This window comes from Chlorocebus sabaeus, chromosome 1, assembly GCF_047675955.1.
Source record: "Chlorocebus sabaeus isolate Y175 chromosome 1, mChlSab1.0.hap1, whole genome shotgun sequence".
NCBI lineage: Eukaryota > Metazoa > Chordata > Mammalia > Primates > Cercopithecidae > Chlorocebus > Chlorocebus sabaeus.
The window spans coordinates 82,636,666-82,659,236 of NC_132904.1; the positions used below are offsets into that span (position 1 = coordinate 82,636,666).

General features: G+C 36.8%; 1 protein-coding gene across 16 annotated transcripts in view; it reads right to left on the bottom strand.

Moving 5' to 3' along the window:
- The window catches only part of PICALM (phosphatidylinositol binding clathrin assembly protein), a 111,125-nt gene that overhangs the window by 6,818 nt on the left and 81,736 nt on the right, over positions 1-22,571 (bottom strand). For 5 of the 16 annotated variants that reach the window (XM_038005384.2, XM_008020428.3, XM_008020424.3 and 2 more), the window contains 7 exons: positions 18,758-18,865; positions 17,081-17,212; positions 16,954-16,984; positions 16,002-16,101; positions 12,681-12,704; positions 11,260-11,319; positions 9,350-9,454 (listed from right to left, as the gene is read on the bottom strand). In XM_038005384.2, coding sequence (XP_037861312.1) covers positions 9,350-9,454; positions 11,260-11,319; positions 12,681-12,704; positions 16,002-16,101; positions 16,954-16,984; positions 17,081-17,212; positions 18,758-18,865 — 560 coding nt within the window. The remainder of the gene's footprint in view (positions 1-9,349; positions 9,455-11,259; positions 11,320-12,680; positions 12,705-16,001; positions 16,102-16,953; positions 16,985-17,080; positions 17,213-18,757; positions 18,866-22,571) is intronic. The other 11 variants (XM_008020430.3, XM_038005385.2, XM_008020426.3 and 8 more) reach the window with 3 other exon arrangements.

The following is a 22,571-nucleotide window of genomic DNA, read 5'->3' on the forward strand; positions in this document are numbered from 1 at the left end:
TGCAAGCTCCGCCTCCCGGGTTTACGTCATTCTCCTGCCTCAGCCTCCCGAGTAGCTGGGACTACAGGCGCCCGCCACCACGCCCGGCTAGTTTTTTGTATTTTTTAGTAGAGACAGGGTTTCACCGTGTTAGCCAGGATGGTCTCGATCTCCTGACCTCGTGATCCGCCCGTCTCGGCCTCCCAAAGTGCTGGGATTACAGGCTTGAGCCACCGCGCCCGGCCTGAATGTACATTTTATCTGAACCTCTCTAAAACTTTTTTCCCCCCAAAGACAGAGTCTAGTCCTGTTGCCCAGGCTGGAGTACAGTGGTGTAATCATTGCTAACTGTAGCCTTCAATTCCTGGGCTCAAGTGATTCTTCCACCTTAGCCTTCAAAAGTGTTGAGATTACAGGTGTGAGCCACTGTGCCCAATTCTCCTCTTAGAATTGTAGAATAAGGACAATTCAGGGAATAGGAACATTTTCCAAAAACAGGGCAACCTTCAAAAATTTTCTTAGTTTCAAATATTTTCATTTGATCCTTAAAGCAAAATGATAAAGTACACAAAGTAATACCACAATTTTACAGGTATGGAAACTAAGGCTCAAAGTTACATAGAGAATTTGCTCTCAACACATGGTTAGCTGAGGAGTCAAGTCAAGACTCTGTTGAATTGTGACCCCCCAAAAGATGTGTTGAAGTCCTAACCTCTGGTGCCCATAAATTTGACCCTACTTGGAAATAGGGTCATTGGAGTGACCCTAATTTGATGATTAGTGTCCTTATAAGGAGAGGCACATGGAGGTATAGACCCATAGAGAGAATACCATGTGACAGGTAGAGATTCAATGGCTACAACTGCAAACTATGGAACGACTGGGGCTATCAAAAGCTGAAAAAGTCAAGGAAGGATCCTCCCCTAGAAAATTCAGAGGCAGCATGGCTCTGCCGATACTCTGATTTTTCCAGAGGTGATAGAAAACAAATTTCTTTTTTAAGAACTTAAAAACTTTTAATATGTTTGATCAAGTTTGTGGTACTTTGTTACAGCAGTCCTAGGAAACTATAATACAGACTCTAATGCAGATCTGCTGGTTCCAAGGCTGGTGTTTTTTCCCTCTTCAAACTCTGCTATCCCAATTAATTTCAATTCAGCTAGAATTTACGGTTATTTTGAATTTACAGGAAAAAGTTAAAGTGGGAGTACAGAATTTTTTAAAGGAACTTTTCTAGTAAATGTGAGACAATACATTCCCATGCTTTCTGTATACACATTAACACACATGGTCACTGATGTTTGTCAGGAAGATTCTACAGAACCTCACAGGCACCCAAGATTTTAAGAACACTTTCTGGTTTTCTTTATTAAGACAAGAAATTAGATTTCTACCTTTTGGAGAATGTCCTCAGCAAAAACCTAGTAACAAGCAAGGTCTTACTCTATAGGTTGTCTTGTTAGCAACAGTGGTCAGCAGATGAGACTCCTAACATTTCTGTTTTGAATGATTCAGGTGTGTACTGGGAGCTACAGAACTAGTTTTCACCTATGGTACTACATTCCAATCCCCAAGGAAATGTCCCTCATGGTATTCTGTAGTAGGCAAGGATGAATGATTACAACATACTGCTTACAAGGCAAAAAGCCGTCTTCACAGAAATCCAGCTGGGCAGATTGGCTGACAGAGGAGGCACTGCCAATATTCACAATTAACACACCAAGAGAGTAAAAAAACTACAACAACAAAACCAAAAAACAAAACCAAAACGAAGCCTAAAAGCAGCCGCTGGTTCTTAAATACAAGAAAGAAATTTAAAAGGCTTTTTCTAATACTTTTATTATGCAAATATCTAAAAGCAACAGTGTTCCCATTCAGAAGGATAAAAAGCACTCACAACAAGCCATCGTTTCCCTTCAGGCACTTAACTGATGTCAGACTTATTTAAAATTAGCCACTGCAAAAAACAACAAAAAGCAGCAGCCATTTTGCATTTTTAACCATATCCTCCATAAACAAAACTGGCAGTCCTCCTTTAAAAAAAAGTCCTAATACCAGTCAAGAAACCAACAAAACTTGGCCAGGAGCAGTGGCTCATGCCTATAATCCCAGTCCTTTGGGAAGCCAAGGTAGGAGGACTGCTTGAGGTCAGGAGTTCAAGACCAGTCTGATGTACGCTCGCTCTACAAAAAATTAAAAATTAGCCAGGCATGGTGGTGTGTGCCTGCAGTCTCTGCTACTCTGGAGGCTGAGGCTACAGTGAGTCATGATCATGCCACTGCACTCCAGCCTGGGTGACAGAGTGAGACCCTGTCTCAAAAAAAAAAAAAAAGAATAAAACAAAACAAAACAAAAACAAAAAAGAAACCAACAAAACTTTTAATATGCTTAATTTTAAAATTAAATGCCCAAAGGTAATACTCTGTATTTTTCATATTGCTTTTGGGAAAATAGGCAGATTGATATGTGATCAGTTGGAATTTTTCACATAAAGAAATAATAAGATGACAACAACCCTTCTCACTCGCAAAGAGCTTCAAAAATACCTAAACTGCCATATAAACATTCATTTAATTAGTGTTATTTCATACCACAATGACTTTCAAAAGAAAACTGAAACTATAATTGTGTTCATGCTTAGTAATATAATAGCTGTGTATTGCAACTATAGAGTGAGTTTATGAACTACTGGCTTAGCAATGGACATTTGAATTTACATAAAGCACCAGTAAGAGAAAGCAGGAGTCCCCTTTCCAGACACACTAGCAATCTGTACCAAGCAACCAAACAGTAAGACCGTGAGGAAGCACAGAAGAGAAACAAAAGGAAAACCACAAGGACCTAGAATTTACCACGAAGTTAAATATCTAGGAAGATGCCCTAATGTAGAACAACATACTAAAGACAGCTACAATGTTAGGTATGAAACAGAAAAATATAATATCCATTGTTAAACAATTCCATGAAAATATCTAAAAAGGCCGGGCACGGTGGCTCAAGCCTGTAATCCCAGCACTTTGGGAGGCCGAGACAGGTGGATCACGAGGTCAGGAGATCGAGACCATCCTGGCTAACACAGTGAAACCCCGTCTCTACTAAAAAAAAAAATACAAAAAACTAGCCGGGCGAGGTGGCGGGCGCCTGTAATCCCAGCTACTCGGGAGGCTGAGGCAGGAGCATGGCGTGAACCTGGGAGGCGGAGCTTGCAGTGAGCTGAGATCCGGCCACTGCACTCCAGCCTGGGCGACAGAGGCAGACTCCGTCTCAAAAAAAAAAAAAAAAGAAAAAGAAAAGATCTAAAAAATACAGAAAAATGACCCAGCGCGCGCGCGCGCGCACACACACACACACACGGAGAAAAAGGTAGGTGTATAGGAATTCATAAGTTCAAAGCTACAGCGCAGTCTACTAAATTAAAGCCATAATGACAATTTCCTTAAGAACTGAATCAAGTCTGAGCTAACAGCCATCTGGAAGGTGTTAGCTGCTTCCTCACAAACAAGCACTAATGCAGTGCTTACAGTAACATAGATAAAATGTAAAACACAACACACTGGAATGTCTCACTAAATGGCAACAACACAAACATATCTGAGAGGGCTAGGGTTCTCTCAAAAATGTTAACTTGATTTAACAGTAATCAGGCAAGAAACCAAGAGTTACAAGTTATGCCTTAGGTAAGTAATAGCTCTCAAAACAAACACTTCAAAGAGCAAGGAAGAACTTTTGGGAATAGCTGTAGAACTGAGATTTGATTAAAAGATTCCATTTTGATGGAATTTCATTTTTCATTTTAACTACCATTTACTTTATCCCATACAAAGAGATGGATGATCTCTGCCCTCAATGATTTTTTAATCCAACTGGAAAAAAGGGAACAAAACAATGAAAGAACAATTAAAAGGTAATTCATTAAGAAAAATTATTTTAGTTTCAGCTAGCATTCTATGGACAAAATTAATCCAAGAGACTGGCTGAGAATCATTAAACATTAAAGCCTGAGAAAAAGCTCATCTAATTCAAAGATAAACAGTTTAATTTTTTCAAAAACCAAAGAGAGTCTCACTATGTTGCCCAGGTTGGTCTGGAACTCCTTGCACTTAAGCAATCCTCCTGCCTGAGCCTCCCAAAGTGCTAGTATTATAGACATGAGCCACTGCGTTTGGCCAACAGTTTAATTTTTAATTATTAAAAATGTTCAATCATGAAGTTAAAGCTGTCTTCAATCCTCAGGTGAGCCGTCTAATGTTTTAGCTCACCATAACTATTAGCCAACAAATCAAACCAATTTTAAACACCACTGTAAGTTATTATAATGGTTACAAGTAAGTGAAATGAGAGATTAAGGAGGGGCAGAGTAAGTTATATGATGAAAAAGATAAGTTTACAAGGTGATTCATTTACTTAACAAAAAATGTACAAAAACTATTACATGTCAGGCACCATTCCAGGAACTAAGGACAGAGAAGTAAGCATGCCAGAGAAGCTTGCCTTCATGAAGCTTATAATTTAGTAAAGGCGGCCCTTGCTAGATTGGATGGATGCTAGGTAGTCACAAGGTCTGTAAGAAAAAATAATGCAGAATAAGGAAAATAATTCCAGATCTCATAAGGATGTGAAAGGGACACGAGACAACTGAAGACTGGACAAAGAGTAAACCCACTTTATGGCAGGTGAAGGACTTTTGGAAAAGACAAATAACAGCAGAACACTGGATACTTATTGAGAATTATAGAAGTATGGAATCGAAGACTTGAACATTCCGTTAACTCATTATTATTCTTATAAATAGGGAGGCTTCATGAGGTAGTTATAAGATGGAAGGAAAGCTGAGAAAAAGCTTTAAATTTTCAGTTATATTTAGATTCACCTCCTTAGGCTGGGCACAGTGGCTCACACCTGTAATTCCAACACTCTGGGAGGCCCAGGAAGGCAGATCAGTTGAGGCCAGAGTTTGAGACCAGCCTGGCCAACATGGTGAAACCCTGTCTCTTCTAAAAATTAGCTGGGCGTGGTGGCGTGTGCCTATAATCCCAACTGCTGGGGAGGCTGAGGCACGAGTTTCAACACAGAAGGCAGAGGTTGCAGTGAGCTGAAGTCGCACCATTGCACTCCAGCCTGGGGGACACAGAGAGACTCTGTCACCCACACACAAAAAAAGATTCACCTCCCTAAATGTTTGAGTATGGAGAGAGGTGCTACAAATACTGCCTACAAAAGATTATTCCAGTATTTACAAAATGGATTAAATTGGGGAGGCAAAGAACATGAGTGACTATTGCAAAACAAGCGTGAATAAAGAGGTTCCAACATTGGGTGAAAGCTGTAGAATGCAAGGAGAAGGGTGGGTCTAATTACACCAGAGAAACAATTAGTGGGACTTTGTGATTAGACACATGGAGAACAAAGGAGTTATAAAGAATTAAAAGTAACATTAACAAATTTAAGATTCTGACTTTCAAATGATTCAAATGATTATGCAGAGAGACCAAAGCTTCTTTGAGCCATTTCACTGCCGCCTGATTTTATTTTTCTAGTTATCAATTTGCTTCCTTCATTTGCTTTTTCAGTAATACTTAAGTACTCATTTCAAATTTTATCTTTCAACTAGGAACTTATTACCCTAATGTTCTCATTTACTTCTCTTCTGATATAAAGTAGTTAGGAAAAGATATTTCTGTCCCTGTTTCTTTTCCTGCACAGGGAAATTCTGGCACTTTTCTGGTTTCTGCGAAAGGGTTATGTGGGTTTTAGAAGGCAACAGGACATAAAACTTGGGTTAAAAGCAGATGCTTGGTGGGTGCAGTGGCTCACACTTGTAATCCCAGCACTTTGGGAGGCTGAGGCAGGTGAACTGCTAGAGCTGAGGAGTTCAAGAACAGCCTGGGTAACATGGCAAAATTCCATCTCTAAAAAAAATACAAAAATTAGCCAGGTGTGGTGGCGCACACCTGTAATCTCAGCTACTCAGGAGGCCAAGGCGGGAGGATGGCTTGAACCTGAGAGGTGGCGATTGCAGTGAGCCAAGACTGCACCACTGTACTCTAGTCTGTGTGACAGAGCAAGACCCTGTCTTAAAAAACAAAACAAAAACAGAGCAGATGCTGGGTGACAAGCAACTTTTTTTTTTTTTGAGATGGAGTTTAGCTCTTGTCACCCAGCCTGGAGTGCAATGGCATGATCTAGGCTCACAACAACCTCTGCATCCCAGGTTCAAGCAATTCTCCTGCCTCAGCCTCCCGAGTAGCTGGGATTCCAGGCATGCGCCACCATGCCCAGAAAATTTTTGTATTTTTAGTAGAGACAGGGTTTCACCATGTTGGTCAGGCTGGTCTTGAACTCCTGACCTCAGATCTACTCACCTTGGCCTCCCAAAGTGCGGGATTACAGGTGTGAGCCACCGTGCCTGGCCAACAATTTTTTAAAGGTAGATTTTTGCCAACATTTAAAAAAAAAAATGTTTAGCTTTTTCAAAAGCAAAACTCATACACAATGTTTCAAGACTGAAGGTTATTACCCAAAACTGTAGAGGATATTCTTTTTTTTTTTTTTTTTTGGAAACAGAGTCTCGCTCTGTCACCCAGGCTGGAGTGCAGTGGCCGGATCTCAGCTCACTGCAAGCTCCGCCTCCTGGGTTTACGCCATTCTCCTGCCTCAGCCTCCCGAGTAGCTGGGACTATAGGTGCCCGCCTCCTCGCCCGGCTAGCTTTTTGTAATTTTTAGTAGAGACGGGGTTTCACCGTGTTAGCCAGGATGGTCTCGATCTCCTGACCTCGTGATCCGCCGGTCTCGGCCTCCCAAAGTGCTGGGATTACAGGCTTGAGCCACTGCACCCGGCCTGTAGAGGATATTCTTTACAACTACAGTAGTTACATCCTGAATGTGTAAATGTTTACACGTTTACCAGAAAAAACAAAGGAGCGTGTAGACTGTTCACTGCTGACAAAAGAAGATGGTGCTACCGTATTGGCCATTAAGGGCTCAGTCCCACTAGCAGAGAGACTGTGGTATAAATGAGCACTGGACTACGAATAGGAGATACCTGGGGATAAATTGATTTCACCACTTAATTAGCTGAAGAACCTTTCCAAATCTGTCTTCTTCACCTATAAAATGTGACGGTGAGAGCAGACCTATCTACCTTAAAGAATCAGGTGACATAATGTATGTAAAAGTAATTGGAAATTGTCTGGTAGTATCCAAGCTTAAGGTAGCAATATATTCTGACAACAGCCTGAAAATCAAGATGCAGAGGGGGTGAAGGGTTTAACTACATATCAGGAAAAAAGCTTCTGTAGTCAAAGGTCCCTAATAAGTCTTTAGCATGGACTATAGCTTTAAAAAAATTACTTAAATACATTTAGGCTTCTATCACTTAGTCATCTGTAGCAAAAAAAATAATAATAATTTTTAAAGTAAATGATACATATCTGAAGTTAAATGTACAAATAACAAAATAAAAAACAAAAGGACATGAAAAAGACATAATCGTTTATCAAGAAAACATCTACAACAGATAGGGATATCATCAATATACTTCTTAAAAGATTATCAAGTTAAACCAGTAATCAGATTACTGCTGGTAAAAGTTCAATAGTAGTTACTATAAATACTGTCAAGAGTCTATTTTATAAAAACAAATACATAAAAAGTAACTGACTTATAAAAGTAATGACTCTGTCAATTATCCTGACTCCAAGTTATTTTCTATTTTTACTGTAAATACTTAACTGATTAAAGAACAAGGAGGAAGTCATTTTAACATGGACAAAGGGCGGGGTAAAAAAAGAGGCATGCTGCTAAATGTATTAATTGCAACCAACACAAATTTTACCACTTAATCAGAACTAAATTCACTACCCACTCTTAGCCAACAGAGATATCAATTTATTAAGAGATGCAAGATTCAAAAAGGCTGAAAAATGAAAGGACTGCCTATGCTTCACTAGTCTATGAAATACAGTCCACTATTTCACCTTCTGTGGTGTGAACCGTAGTCTGAAAATAGGTAAGTAGAGGATATTCAGATAGCTCAAGAGAGATAAAGACAGGGAGGGAGAGAGCAAGCATATCCGTGAGCAAGGGCACACATTAACAAAACTTTATTACAGTATACTGTTACTGTTCTATTATTCATTATTATTAATCTCTTATTGTGCTTAATTTATAAATTAACCTTTATCAGAGGTATATATGTATAGTATATATATGGTTCAGTACTATCTCATTTTCAGGCATCCACTGTGGGTCTTGGAACATATCCCCAAAGAGAAGAGGGGACTACTGTGTATACAGACTAGATTCAAATTAGATCAAATAAACTAATTTTGGCAATGTAAGACGGTATGCTTTGGCAAATGTAATATATATGCATTCAAGTGGAAGGGGAATAACAAGTCCACTAACCAAATGTTCATTCAAATGTTTTCAAATAAGCATTAAACACATACAGTAACCAATCAGTTGGCATTAGAAACCATTTAAGAAAAGGAGGAGTGTTCTAACGATTGCATATAATTAACTACTTCTAAATGCCAAACAGTATGAGCAGAGCCGCAGACACAGAAGGATAAACCACCCTATTACTTCACAATGGCCTCATCCCAGAGTATGCCACCAGAGAAGTGAGTAACAAAGGAATTTCCTATGTCTTCTAACAATAATGAGTAAAACCTTAAAAAAAGAAAACACACATACACAAAAAAAACCCCACATTCTTCTAATGCAACAATAATGGGATAAAAAACAATGTATATTTATGGCATATTTTCAGGAACTGGAAGAGAAAACCCTTAGAAACACGTGAAGAGGAAAGTCTCTGCAGATTAAACAATCTAGTTTGGCATGACATTTCAAGCTTTTTGATTCCTTTTTTTGGTTTGTTTTTGAAAACAATCTTCGGTGGCAGAAAGTTATCTAATGAAAAAATAACAGTCAAAACTTTCTGGAGAGTTGCCAAGAGTTTCACAAGCATCTCAAGGGCAACACACCCTGCTGTAGCATCATTCTTGCCATTAGCCAAGGAACTAAAGCTCTGAGTTAATGGTTTGGAGGGTTCACAAAGGATAGTACACCAGAATCATGAAGAGCAAGTAGGCTCCTTAATCTCAGAAAAATCATCCTTTGGATCCACCAACTATAAGTTACCAAGAATTTTCTGTCTTTTAGTATTTGCTATCTACTTATCCTTTCCCTCCAAATAATCAATATTCCTAAAGCTCTTATATAAGAAAGATATGAAGCAAGCAATATCCATAATGAAGGGGGAAAGTGCTAGTAACTTGTTTCTCAAGTTGTACAAAAGGGTGTTATAGTATCATATTCCTTCCAAACCAAGCACATTACCATAGCTGCATGTAGTCTGTAATACCTGTGCTCCTGATACAGGGCCAAAGGGGTTTGGTGGTCTCATGACAGGCTGGCTGTATATTAAGGTTGGTTGCGTCATTACAGGGACACTTCCCATTTGTGGAGGCTAAAAAACAGAAAATTATCAAGTTAAAAGATATTGACTCCCATCTTCCTTATTGTGACTCAGTAAATAACAATGACAACAGGGATGACAGGTCCTAGTACCTTTGCTTGACTCAAAGGGTAACTTCCTCTGAACATAAGTAAGACTAACTGTTACAAACTTTCAAGAGTATTTTTTTTTCTTTTGGTATGTAAAGCCTTTAACATGCTCATTTTTAAAATGTGGTAACAAAGCCTAACTTTTTCTATTCGATGAGTTGCAAAATTTAAACTTTATTCTAGTACAACAGATAAAATGATTCAGACTAAGAGCTTCCAAATTTATCAGGTTTAGACATCAAGAAAACTTAAGACTCTGTCTTTGCTGCTAAGATATTTCAAAGTAAATTGCCTTTGTATAACAAATCAAGTTCTTATACCATTATGCAAGTGATCACAACTGAAGACAGTTGATTCTCTGAATAAGCCTGCTCTAGTTCTTCCATTTTATTTCACATAAGAATCAAGAAAAGAGCTTAAATTACACACCAGAGGTTAACTCTTTCTTGAGTAACTGAAAACAGAATCTCAACCAAATAAGTTTCTTTAAAAATTACTACTACAGGGCATAAAATTAACCTACTAAGTGACATTACCTAGGGTAAAAATAATGCACATACAGACTACTGTTTTGGTTAAAATGCAATGCTCTAAAATCTTTCAAGAAGTTCTATTTATTGTTTCAAGTAGACTACTATTTGCATTTAGAGCTTCATTTTAAGTTTATGGCCTGAGTTTCTCAGCAGACTTTTTTTTTTTTTTTGAGATGGAGTTTTGCTCTGTTGCCCAGACTGGAGTACAGTGGCATGATCTCAGCTCACTGTGACCTCTGCCTCCCGGGTTCAAGCGATTCTCCTGCCCTAGCCTCCCGAGTAGCTGGAATTATAGGTGTGTGCCACCATACCCAGCTAATTTTTGTATTTTTAGTAGAGACGGAGTTTCACCATATTGGTCAGGCTGGTCTTGAACTCCCAACCTCGGGTGATCCACCTACCGTGGCCTCCAAAGTGCTGGGATTAGAGGTGTAAGCCAACACGCCCAGCCTCAGCAGACATTTTAATGCAATGACTGTGAAAAAAAGCTGTGAAACTTCTCCACATGTATAAAAGGAGTTACTTCCATATCATATACATAAAGAAGTAACATAACAGGCACAATAGTAATACTAAGGGACATGGCACTGCCTTCTACCAGGAACAGTTCCTCAAATACACACCGGTGGGTTGAAGCTACTAGCACCATTTCTTATTTAAGTGAGCCTCTATATACTGAGAGTTGGGAAAGTAAGGGCAATCTAAAATGTACATTGTGGCATTCTGAAAGGTTAAGACTGTTTTTGTACTGTAATAACCACTGTCATAGGAAAATTTCTCTAGCCTTTATCAGACTAAATTTACCTCTATACAATTCAAGTGTTAATCCTTCCCATGCCCTACAATATTAGGTTATAAGATCTCACTGGTATTTAATAAATGGTCACAGCAACAAAGGCTCAGAATTAACATGAATGTTTGAAATATAAAAGGCCAGCAAAGTTATGAGGAGAAAAATAAACCAAGTAATACTATGAACATTAATGCATAAGATCTCTTGTATAATGATTAATCTAGACACGCTTATGAAACCAATGCTATGGTTCTACTGCGTTAGGCACTAGGGCTAGGTGTACAAGGAGCACTAAATTCATTTTTAGGTTAAACTGTAATAAAAGCATATTACATATGAATCAATATTTTTTCCAAAAGCTGTATCTGGGAAAATACTTACAATTCCATATCCTATCATGCCTGTTGGTGTAGTAGCAGGATAGGCCATTACAGGGGGTGCCTAACATAGTGAAAGGAAAAATAAACAAGAAAGTATAACTCATGTGTGTCAACTGAGTTCAAGGAATTAGTAGCTGTAGTTCCACTAAAAAGAATTGCTAAGACAGCTGTGAGTAAGTGACACTTGTGATCATTAAGAACTGTCAATTAATGGTCAGTGAAAAAAAGTGTCCTGAAATTAGCAGAAAAGCAGACTTATTAGAAGGAAAAATATACCACTTAAACTTAGATACAGCAGTGATCTAAGATTTCATCATGCTTTTTACAGCTTTAAAAATCTTTAGATTTAAAAAAGTATCTTAAATAGTTCTAAATAGTTGTAAAATTTAAAGCCCCAGAAAAAGTATTATTGAATGTTTTCTTACTTAGGTACCTGATTGCTTTAGCATTCAAAGAAAAAAAAAAGTAAAGATCTCCAATCAATCAATAACCTGATCTTCCAAAAAGTTAGTTTCTAAGGATCTTACTCACTCTTTTCAAAGAACTCCAAAGGTTTCAAACTACTATTGAGTATGACTATTTCTATGAACCATAGTTCTTATATAAAGTATATATGTTAGCTTTCTAATTTATTCCAAAAATTATTTAAGAGGAACAATCAATTAGGTCAGTTCATGCTTTCATGTTTAAAAGAACCATCTACCACTACGATGTTTAAGTTCCCCTCTTCCTACTACTTTGATTATCTGTAAACATACAATTTGAGAACAGAATCATTTTAGATATAGTTGCTGTCTTAACAACATTTCCTGTGTGTGTTTCTCATAATGAAAACTGAAACTGAATAAAGGTGAAAGACCAATAACACTGCTAAAACATAAAATAACTGAAATTATATGGCAATTTGAACATATGCATGGAGAAATTAAATGAAGTATAACTTTAAAAAAAAAACCACTAAAGTGAACAGTTCTAAGTTTAGTATTTGGGTGAGAGTGTAGGGCTTATTGGTCTCTCCCTACTTAAAAACCAAGATCTGCAAGAGCAGTAGACAAACTGCCAAGAAGAGCAGAAGCCTGTAAGATTTCATGCAGTTGTTATTTTAAACATTACCACAATCAACATTTCCCTTCATTCAGAAGTCATCAAGTGCATAGTGGCAGCACAGATACACACACAGACACCCAGCCATCTGGCAGCAAATGGCGGAATATTAAGCAAGAAAAAAAATTGGTATTTCCCATGCCACCATCAGAATCAATTCTGCAACACACCCATGAAATCAGTAGATGCTAGGAAGAATTTCTGGCACATTGAAAATCTGAATGTGAAAACAATAGCTGAAAGGTTATGAGATTCTGCTACAGCAGTGGTTAATAGCATGCCAATTTATTGCAAAAAGGCTCGTTTTTGGTCACTTACGTATTGTGGAAAATGCATGCCATTCTGTTTTTCCCAGGGAGAACAATTACATAATGCAATAACACTGGATTAGAACAAGTACTTACACAACAGAAAATACACAGAGAGCATTTTAGTTCACATGTACATTCACTAACTACCTAAAATCCCTTGTATTTCCAGTATCTAATGAAAGAACATCTATACTAAAACACTATCAAGGTTGACAAGGGAATTGTAGTCTTTGGCCTCATCTCTTTATATAAAAAATAGTTTATTGATTACAAGTATCATTAAAACATCAATTCTATCAATAGTGTCAATAGTGCAAAATTCTGGGCATCCCATAAACAGGGCTGTACCAGATGTTTACCACAGGAAAAAGAAAAGCACTAATTAAAATAATTTGTAGTATAATATTCATTTTAATAAAATTCCAATGAATTTGTGTTAAATTTAAAAAACACTGAAAAACCTTGACAGTGTTTAAGGATTAATAAAAAGGTTAGAAATGTAAAGAAATGTAAAAAGCAGCAGTTTATCTTAAGTAGTGAATCACATTATCAGCCCCAAACATTAGGCATTAAAAAGAAAACTCCATAAAATACATACAAATATTTTAGCATTGATACACATTACCATATATAACACAGCAAGATAAAGACTGTTATCAACTTGAATACAAATTCCACAGGACTAAATACCTATTACATTTTAGTAGTCAGTCTTAAGTGCTATCTATGAACTCCTAATATTTCATATAGATTAATACTAACTTCAGAAAATATTCATTATATTTTAATAGTAGCATTGGTATTTATATCATTCCTCATACATCATCAATGTCATAATTCACACATGAGATCATAAAATCCACTACTCTAAACTCCTACCATACCCTAGTCGATGAGGTGTGTTATAGTGGGAAGAAGAATGGATTCAGACTCAAAGAGATGGATGTCAACTTAAAACTGCTTTTCAACCGCTTTGCATTTAGGGGGAAAAAAAATCTTTAAAAGTGGGGTGATACACGCTCCAATTCCCTCAAGTGAGCAACATTTACAGGTTTAAGACTGTGTATTTGTGTGTATAAAAATCTAAACTACTTAAATGCAAAGTTTTAAAATCAGTGATGGTAGTCTGGGCGTGGTGGCTCACATCTGTAATCCCAGCCCTCTGGGAGGCTGAGGTGGACCAGCCTGGCCAGCATGATGAAACCCCATCTCTATTAAAACTAAAAAAATTAGCTGGGCATGGTGGTGGGCACCTATAATCCCAGCTACTTGTAGGCTGAGGTAGGAGAATCACTTGAACCTGGGAGGCAGAGGTTGCTGTGAGCTGAGGTTGCACCACTGTACTCTAGTCTGGGCGAAAGAGCAAGACTCCATCTCAAAAAAAAAAAAAAAAATAATAATAATAATAATAGCTGGGCGCGGTGGCTCAAGCCTATAATCCCAGCACTTTGGGAGGCCGAGACGGGCGGATCACGAGGTCAGGAGATCGAGACCAGCCTGGCTAACACGGTGAAACTCCGTCTCTACTAAAAAAATACAAAAAACTAGCTCGGCGAGGTGGCGAGCGCTTGTAGTCCCAGCTACTCAGGAGGCTGAGGCAGGAGAATGGCGTAAACCCGGGAGGCGGAGCTTGCAGTGAGCTAAGATCTGGCCACTGCACTCCAGTCTGGGCAACAGAGCGAGACTCCGTCTCAAAAAAAAAAAATACATATATATATATATAAAAAATAAAATTAGTGATGGCAGTGAACACTATCTATAAAAACAAAAAATAACTGCCTTAAAAAGGTAGCTAAATCTCAGTATTACTTTCCATTTATTAAGTCTTAAGCTATATAATAAAATGCACAAATTTTTACAAACATACTATTTTTAGCTCAGTCCTACTAATTTTAACATATCATTAACCCATGGAAAACAGGGCAGTGCTCTGGAAGTGGCTGTAAGGGCAACAGCGGCCTCTAACAGTAATAGGATGGCTCTTAGTAATGTGTAGCCCGTGTAATCAAAACACAGCTACTAGTCTACTGTCAGGAGAATGAATGCTTCAAACTTTTCCAGAAGGAGTTCTCTTTGACGAAAATTTGTTGGTTGGTGAGACAGAAACTGGCCAAGGGCAGGAAAATAGCCACAAAGCTATTCTGGGTCTACCATATCTTACAGTAATTAAAAACATGCTAAAACCTCTTCATTACTAGATGCTAATTATTTAATTAGAAAATACAGTTAATCCTCATTATCCATGGATTCCGTATTTGCAAATTCACCTACCTGATAAACTTTGTGACACCAAAAATCAACACTCCTGGTGCTTTCCAGGCCATTCATGCTCATTTGCAGAGTGGCAAAATTTTGATTCATCCATTACAGTTTACTTTCAGCTGAGATGGAACAAAGGACGCTCTGCCTTGGTTCAGCTCTCAGACCAGACCAAAGGATAGAGAAGGAGGATGGGGAGTCCATCATACTGCAAGAAACTCTGACTCTGGGGCCAGCTGGACAGGGCTAAAATTCCAACTCTGGCACCAGTTAGTGCGACAGCCTTAAGCAAGTCACTTAACACTTCTGAACTTTATTTCCTCTTTCGTAAAATAAAGAAAATAGAATATACTAGAATGAGGTTTTCTAAAAGGAACATCTATGTGACATATACATATATGTATATATTTCCCCTAGCAAGGGTTCAGTGTTCACTAATTCAGTGTTTGGAGTGACTTTAAATACTTAACTGCCACAAATAATGAGAATCAACTGTATAAGTTATATGACATATATATAATTATCAAATATATTGTCATATATATAAATTACATGACAAAACCCAAGCAAGTATAGTTTCTTTACCAATAATGAAATCAGAAGATTTTATATTTTAGAAGAATAAATAAAAAATTTGAGGTCAGTAATACAGAGTAGTGACTAAGGACACATGTTCTATAGTTAGGCTGCCTAGGTTCTAAAAATTCAACTCATCATTTAAGATCTCTGTGATCCTGAGCACATTACTTAATAACTCTGTGCCTCCACTTCCTCATCTGTAAAATGGGGATAATAATAGTTACTAACACATTAATAGAATTATCAAAAATAAAACATTAGTATTTACTGGAATGAACTCTGGCACAAAGTAACCCTTAGATACTTGTTAGCCACTAAAATATATCTGGTAAACATAGGCAACCAGCTTCCTTTAAAAGAAATTACCAATTACTTACACTTCTAAACTCAGTAACAATCTATTTATGCCTATCACTTTAAAAACATTTTCATGTTACATATTTAACTAAATTATTCAAGTGTTAGTATATCAGAAGCTTTTTCAACTCACCATTGTTGCAGCATTCCAAGCAGTTGTTGGTGCAACCTTTGGTTGCCAGTTAGATCCTCCAGTTAACTTCTTTTCACCTGGTTGACTCCAATTTACATCACTTTAAATAAACATAAGTGAGAATATTAAATGTCTCTAATTATAAAGTTTCCTTAACTATCTACGTATATTGAACAGAGTAAGATACAGACTTTAGGCTGGGCGTGGTGGCTCACGCCTGTAATCCCAGCAATTTGGGAGGCCAAGGTGGGCAAATCACTTGAGGTCAGGAATTCGAGATCAGCCTGGGCAACATGGTGAAACCCCATCTCTACTAAAAATACAAAAATTAGGCAGGCATGGTGGCCCATGCCTGTAATTCCAGCTACTAGGGAGGCTGAGGCAGGAGAATTGCCTGAACCCAGGCAGTGGAGGTTGCAGGAAGCCAACACAGCGCCACTGCACTCCAGCCTGGGCAACGGAGTGAGACTCTGTTAAAAAAAAAAAAAAAGAAAAAAAAAAAAAAGAAAAAAAGAAAGAAAAAAAGAAAGAAAAAAAAAGAAAAAAAAAGAAAGGCTGGATGTGGTGCCTCAGGCGTGTAATCCCAGCACTTTGGGAGGTCGAGGCTGGCGGATCACGAGGTCAGGAGATTGAGACCAACCTGGCTAACACGGTGAAACCCTGTCTCTACTAAAAATACAAAAAAATTAGCTGGGCATGGTGGCAGGTGCCTGTAGTCCCAGCTACTTGAGAGGCTGAGGCAGAAGAATGGTGTGAACCCGGGAGGCAGAGCTTGCAGTGGGCCGAGACTGCGCCACTGAACTCCAGCCTGGGCAACAGAGCGAGACTCTGTGTTAAAAAAAAAAAAAAAAAAAGATGCAGACTTGACATCTCTATACATACTTTTGAGATGAAAGTCAAATCAACCTCTAAATAACACATGGAGAAAAAAATGTGTGTATTAAACACTCACTTCTTAGTGGTTCCATTTCCGATGCCAAGATCTAGTAAAGGAGAAAAAAAAAGCATTTTATAACACGAGACTCAGTTTAGGGATAAAACAACATAAAAGAAGATTAAAGTATCCAAAGACTACTTACTGCCCACAAGATTGGCTAAAGATGAATCCAAGTCATCAGATACTAACTTGTTAGGCGGGAGTTTGGCAACAGGAAGGCTCTGGTTCTGAGAGGCCACTGTTGGTTTGAGAAGTCCACCTAGTTCATCAAAGCCTTAAAGTTACAAACAGACGAAATAGAATTTGTAAGGAACTTTATGATGCTATGGTTTTCTAAAGGAGGTATTTGCCTTTTCTCCTTGTTTGTTCACTGGAAAAGTTATCCAAAAAATAGACATCAGTAAATGTCTTTAAATGGAAAATGGAGAAATTTACCACTTCACAGTGAACTGACTGAGAAGGCTGTATTTGTTTTGACAGAAATCATCTCTTATCTCATGACAAAATTACATTAGGGTTAAAGGGGATAAGAGAGAAGCATTATAAAAGGGAAAAAAAGGAATGTAATTCTCCTGCTTGCCCAGCAAAATTTTTTGAAGACTCATATCCAAAGCAACATAGGTTAAAAAATAGCTCTCTGGAACGTTGAAAAAAGTTCCTTTTGCATTAAGAAATAAGATTTTATAGACCTTTTTTTAAAAGCAGAGAATGTAAGAGTGAACTATATCTAAGAAACTGCTAAATACTGTAATTGCATAAGCCCATCTAGTAAACGAGGACAATTCTTAAAAATGAAAATAAAATTCTTTAAGTTTTCCTCACCAAAGGATAGAAAATTAAAGAAAATCCAATCAAACTCTCTATGGGACTCAATAGTATGATCTAGGAATATTAGAGTTTGAAAAAGAAAGTCATCAAAGATGATAGTTCATAACAATGATTGGTCTCTCTTTCCACTTTCCCAGGCAAGACAAACTAAAATCTAATGCAGCAAAAAAATATTACCATAAATCTACTAGTGCACAGAAAAAATAAATTCTTAGTCCACACATATTTTTTATAGGCTTGCTTCTTAGTTTTTGGAGGATAACTAATTATATGTTATAAAATTAAGAACATCTCAATATATTCTCTCTAAATGGCTAAAAGTTAATTACTAACCAAAATCAAAGGCCATCCCAGGGTAAGAACAAAATTATGAGTGTCAAAGTTTTACAGGCACTTCAAATTAACAAGGTATTAATGAAAACACAAAGTGGAAACCTGGCTCTACAGATCTAAAAAGTTTCTTTAAGACAAATGAATCATAATAAGAATAATGTATAAAACAGTAAAAAGCTCCTGTACCCACAGGCCTGATTATTTAATACATTCTAATTATTTATAATAGATTATTTAAACAAGTCAAGGTACCACAAGTTATATTATTCTAGTTTACAAACATAGCCAATTTCATACATTAGATACAATACTGTTATTATTCATTTCAGTAAAGGTAAAAATTGCATGCCTAAAAAGGCACAACATAGTCACAACACACAGTCACAAGCAACTTAGCATTCTATAGAGCTAAATCTCTTTTTCTCTCTTATTTTGCTCTAGCACTAACAAAATGTTCCCAAAGTCTAAACTGGCACCAATAAAAGAATAATGACTAAACAGCTCCTTGAAATTCTCGTCTAGTGCTTGGGGGGATGGGTCAATTTCTTTGGCTACCCCAACTTAATATACTTAAACATTTTAAAAGCAGCATTATTTTTCCTTACACAGAATCTAAATTAAGACACTATAATATTTTTAATAAAATTTTTTTCCTTACCCCCAGAATCTACAATAACATTTGTAGATTTATTTCCAAATACAGATTCAAAGTCCACATTAAGGCCAGCTGAAGGGTGTGGCTGTGCAACTGGAGAAGGAGTGAATCCTGGGTAAACCAAAATGGAAAAAAAAGTTCAATTATTTAATAACTCTACATTTACAACTATTTAATAATGATGACAATAGAATGGAAAATGCAGTAAATTCCCCAAACAAAAACAAAGCCAATCCTTCAAGCAAGATGTTTTCTATATCACATTTTTTGCAGTGATTAGGTTTTCTCTAACAAAATCATCCTACTGACAAAATTAACAAATGAGCAACTGACACTGAATGGAAAATATGCTTCATTACAGAAATCTTTGCGTATCTTTTACCTTAATTTTGTATGAGGATAATCTTTAAAAAACTAAACACATCTAAAATTACAAGATTTTGCACGAAGCAAAATACATATGCAATGTAAGGGATCAGTTGAGAATGCAGTAAGAATTCTGTAGTGCTTAAAAAACAAGTATGAAACCTCTCAGTATCTCCAAGATAAAAGTTTTTCTCCCTCCCACCTACCCATTTTCCATATTTCTCTCCATCCTTCCTTCAACAGTTAATCAAAAGCTAAATAGCTTAAGTTCAGTGATGGGATTCTCAATGTTGTAACTCACTAATCCTTATGTCCATCTGTATCCATGTGCTTTTAAAACATCAAAGAAAAAAGATATGCCACTTTCAACTCTCAACCACCCTCTAACTTCAACTTAGTACTTGCAACAGTGGGGATGACAAGCATAAACTCAAGCATACTAATTAAGCTGACTCTACTCTTGAAACACAAAACCATTAACAGACCTTATTCTTTCTTGCCTGCGTTACACTAATGCTAGTGGTATTACACAGATTATAAGCTCATGTCTTTAAGATCAGCCTATACAGAGTTAACAAATATAAGGTTTCCAATTATGCGAGGTTATATTTGAGTAAGGTTCTGAATGTCTAAGGGCTGAAAAGAATTAAAATCACCTAAAAATATTAGGGCTGTCATGTGATTTGGAGAACTTTCAATCATTGAGTATATCCAAATAAACAGCAACCTCGCAAGGATCACAAAGAAGAAATTATTTCACCTTTTGGAATATTATAAGGCTCCTAAGGTCTCTTCCTTTTCTAAATTCTACTGAGTCAGAATATAAAAAACCAAAGAAACAAACAAAAACCACCTATATTAGAAGGTTAACAACTACACCATTAGGGAGAAGTTAAACTTTTGGTGTCCTAAACTTAGGATCCCTCTCTTCCCCTCCTCTATTCGGGTCAGAATCTCACTTTGAATTCTTAATGTATAACACCAGGATGTAAAGAAGTACAATGATGCATGTTGTACTAGAAAGACTGATCTCAAAGAAAACTGTAAAAAGTAGGACAAGATTTGGTGAGATGTCCAAGAAGCTCCTCCAAGACAGAAACAACAATTTGTTATTAGCAAAGAACCATACAAGCTGATACACATTAATGATACTACTTTAAAGTAGCATCTTACACATCCTATAATGACTATTCTGTAGCACACACATTTTTAGAGAATGTACCAGTTTGATCGTGTTCCATAATCACATAACCCTTAAACTACTATTAACTCAAAGACATTGGTCATACAATGAGAACACAAAACACTATCAAAATACGAAATAATTTAGTATATAAATCTCCTGACTATTCATGAAAAGGATCTGAGAATCCTAGACTTACCAATTTAATAATATTTTTAAGTGTGCAAGCTGTTTAGGAATTATGCCATCAGCTTACTACTACTGGTTGTTCTCTTAACCTTTACATAAAAAGCGAATGTATCTACTCAAGAAAAAAATCTATCATGCTTAATTATGTGCCCATGCTATTATCAGAGTGTAAGTAGTACAGATAATGTTCTTTAAATCATTCTGGTAACAATCTTGGCTATGATGTCACTAACTTTTAGATTATATATGGAACAACAATTTAAAATTAGGCCAATATATCAAATTCCTATTTTCTCCTGCTACTTTGCCTCAGCTTTCTAGAATATGATTGATATAAAAGATAAGCTTATCCTTTATAGTCACACAGAAATGACTTCAATACTTTCTGTAAAAAGAGGAGCCATCTCCTGAAATGCCTAGAGGTAACAATCTGTGAAATTACAACATAATTACCTAAAAGTATAAAAGGTTAGAAAGACTATAAAGTAACCCGGAACTTGTATCTCAAGTTTTAAAAGCCTCTATAGACAGAGGGAAAAAAGTTAAAAAAAATTAGTAAATTGCAATAGCGAATCAGCTTTTAATATTTGCTTAAAGTCACATAGTTATCATGGAGGCAAGCAGTTTATTTCCAAAGTAACCATTTTTTAAGTAATTATTGCATGCCTGAAAAACACACACCAACAAGGTTGGAGTTTTACATCTAATTTCAATGCACATCATCAACTTTTTGTGAAACTATCAGGACTGTCAACTTTTAATTTTTAAAAGTTATTTAAAACAAAAAGACCCAGCTAGTATCACTATTCTAAACGGGAAAGTTTACAGAAATACACACACACGCGCGCGCGCGCGCACGCACATGCTAAAAAGAGCAGGCGCTGAGCTCTGAATTAAGGTTAACTTTATGATATTATTACACGGGTCCTGCTTACTCTTCCATTTCACCAAGGCTCAGTGAAAACTTTCTCACTAACCAGCACCAACCCACAGTTTATCATTTAGAAACCACTGGCCTGCAGGATAAATCTCAAGAGGACAGTAATAAATTAACTGAAAAGTACAAGATCAACAAGCTTTGGGGAAAGAAAGGCATTCCAAATACCTTTTACAAAACTTGGTTGGACTGTTAATTGATTTTGGTGGTAGTTTTACAATAAATTAGGGTTCATACTTTTTTGTCAAAGTAACTACTACCATTTATTAAACACTACTAAATACTATGCAAGGGCTTTACAAACAGGGTATTATTTAAACCTCAGATAAACCCTATGACATAGTTATTATCCCCGTTTTACAGATGAGGAAACAAAGAGAGATTACATAATTTACCCAAGGTCAAAGATTTAGTAAGCCTGTCAGAACCAAGACTCGAACCCCCATTTGTTTGATTCTAAAATCTATTAGGGGTTTTTCAGTTTAATCCCAAGTATTTCACCTTACATAAAATAGTAAGTAGAACAAGACATTTTTTTACTATTGCTATATAATTAATTAAAAACAACTCAAATTTTATGAACTTCTTGAGCTTTTCATTGCTATTAGACCAAAAAAAGTGAATAATCTTTGGCAATTTTAAAATCTAAAAGCAATAAAGAAAAAAAAACAATGTTTAAGATGACTACATAATAATTTAGGTAAGAAATACATTCTAATCATGATGTGGTCCACATATACAAGAATTTTAAATTCTTAAAATTTTTTGAGAGATGGGGTCTTGCATGTTCTCCAGGCTGACCTCAAACTCCTGGCCTCAAGCTATCCTCCTGCCTCAGCCTCCTAATTAGCAGGAATTATGGGCACCAGCTACTGGACCCAGCTCCCAAGATGGTTTTTAGTGGTAGTTGTTTTGATACTTTTATATGCCTAGCAAAGTGCTAGATGTTACGTAGTCATGTATGTAAACCTCATGATAATCCTGCAAGACACTATTTTCCTAACTTGCGTAGCCTTAAAAAGGTTAAATACTTGCTTAAAGTCATAGTTCATGAAGCAGAACTAGAATTCAAACCTAAGTTCACTAGGCTCCAAGCACATACCATCAAACGCCCTAATAAATTCCATTTAAAAAATACATTT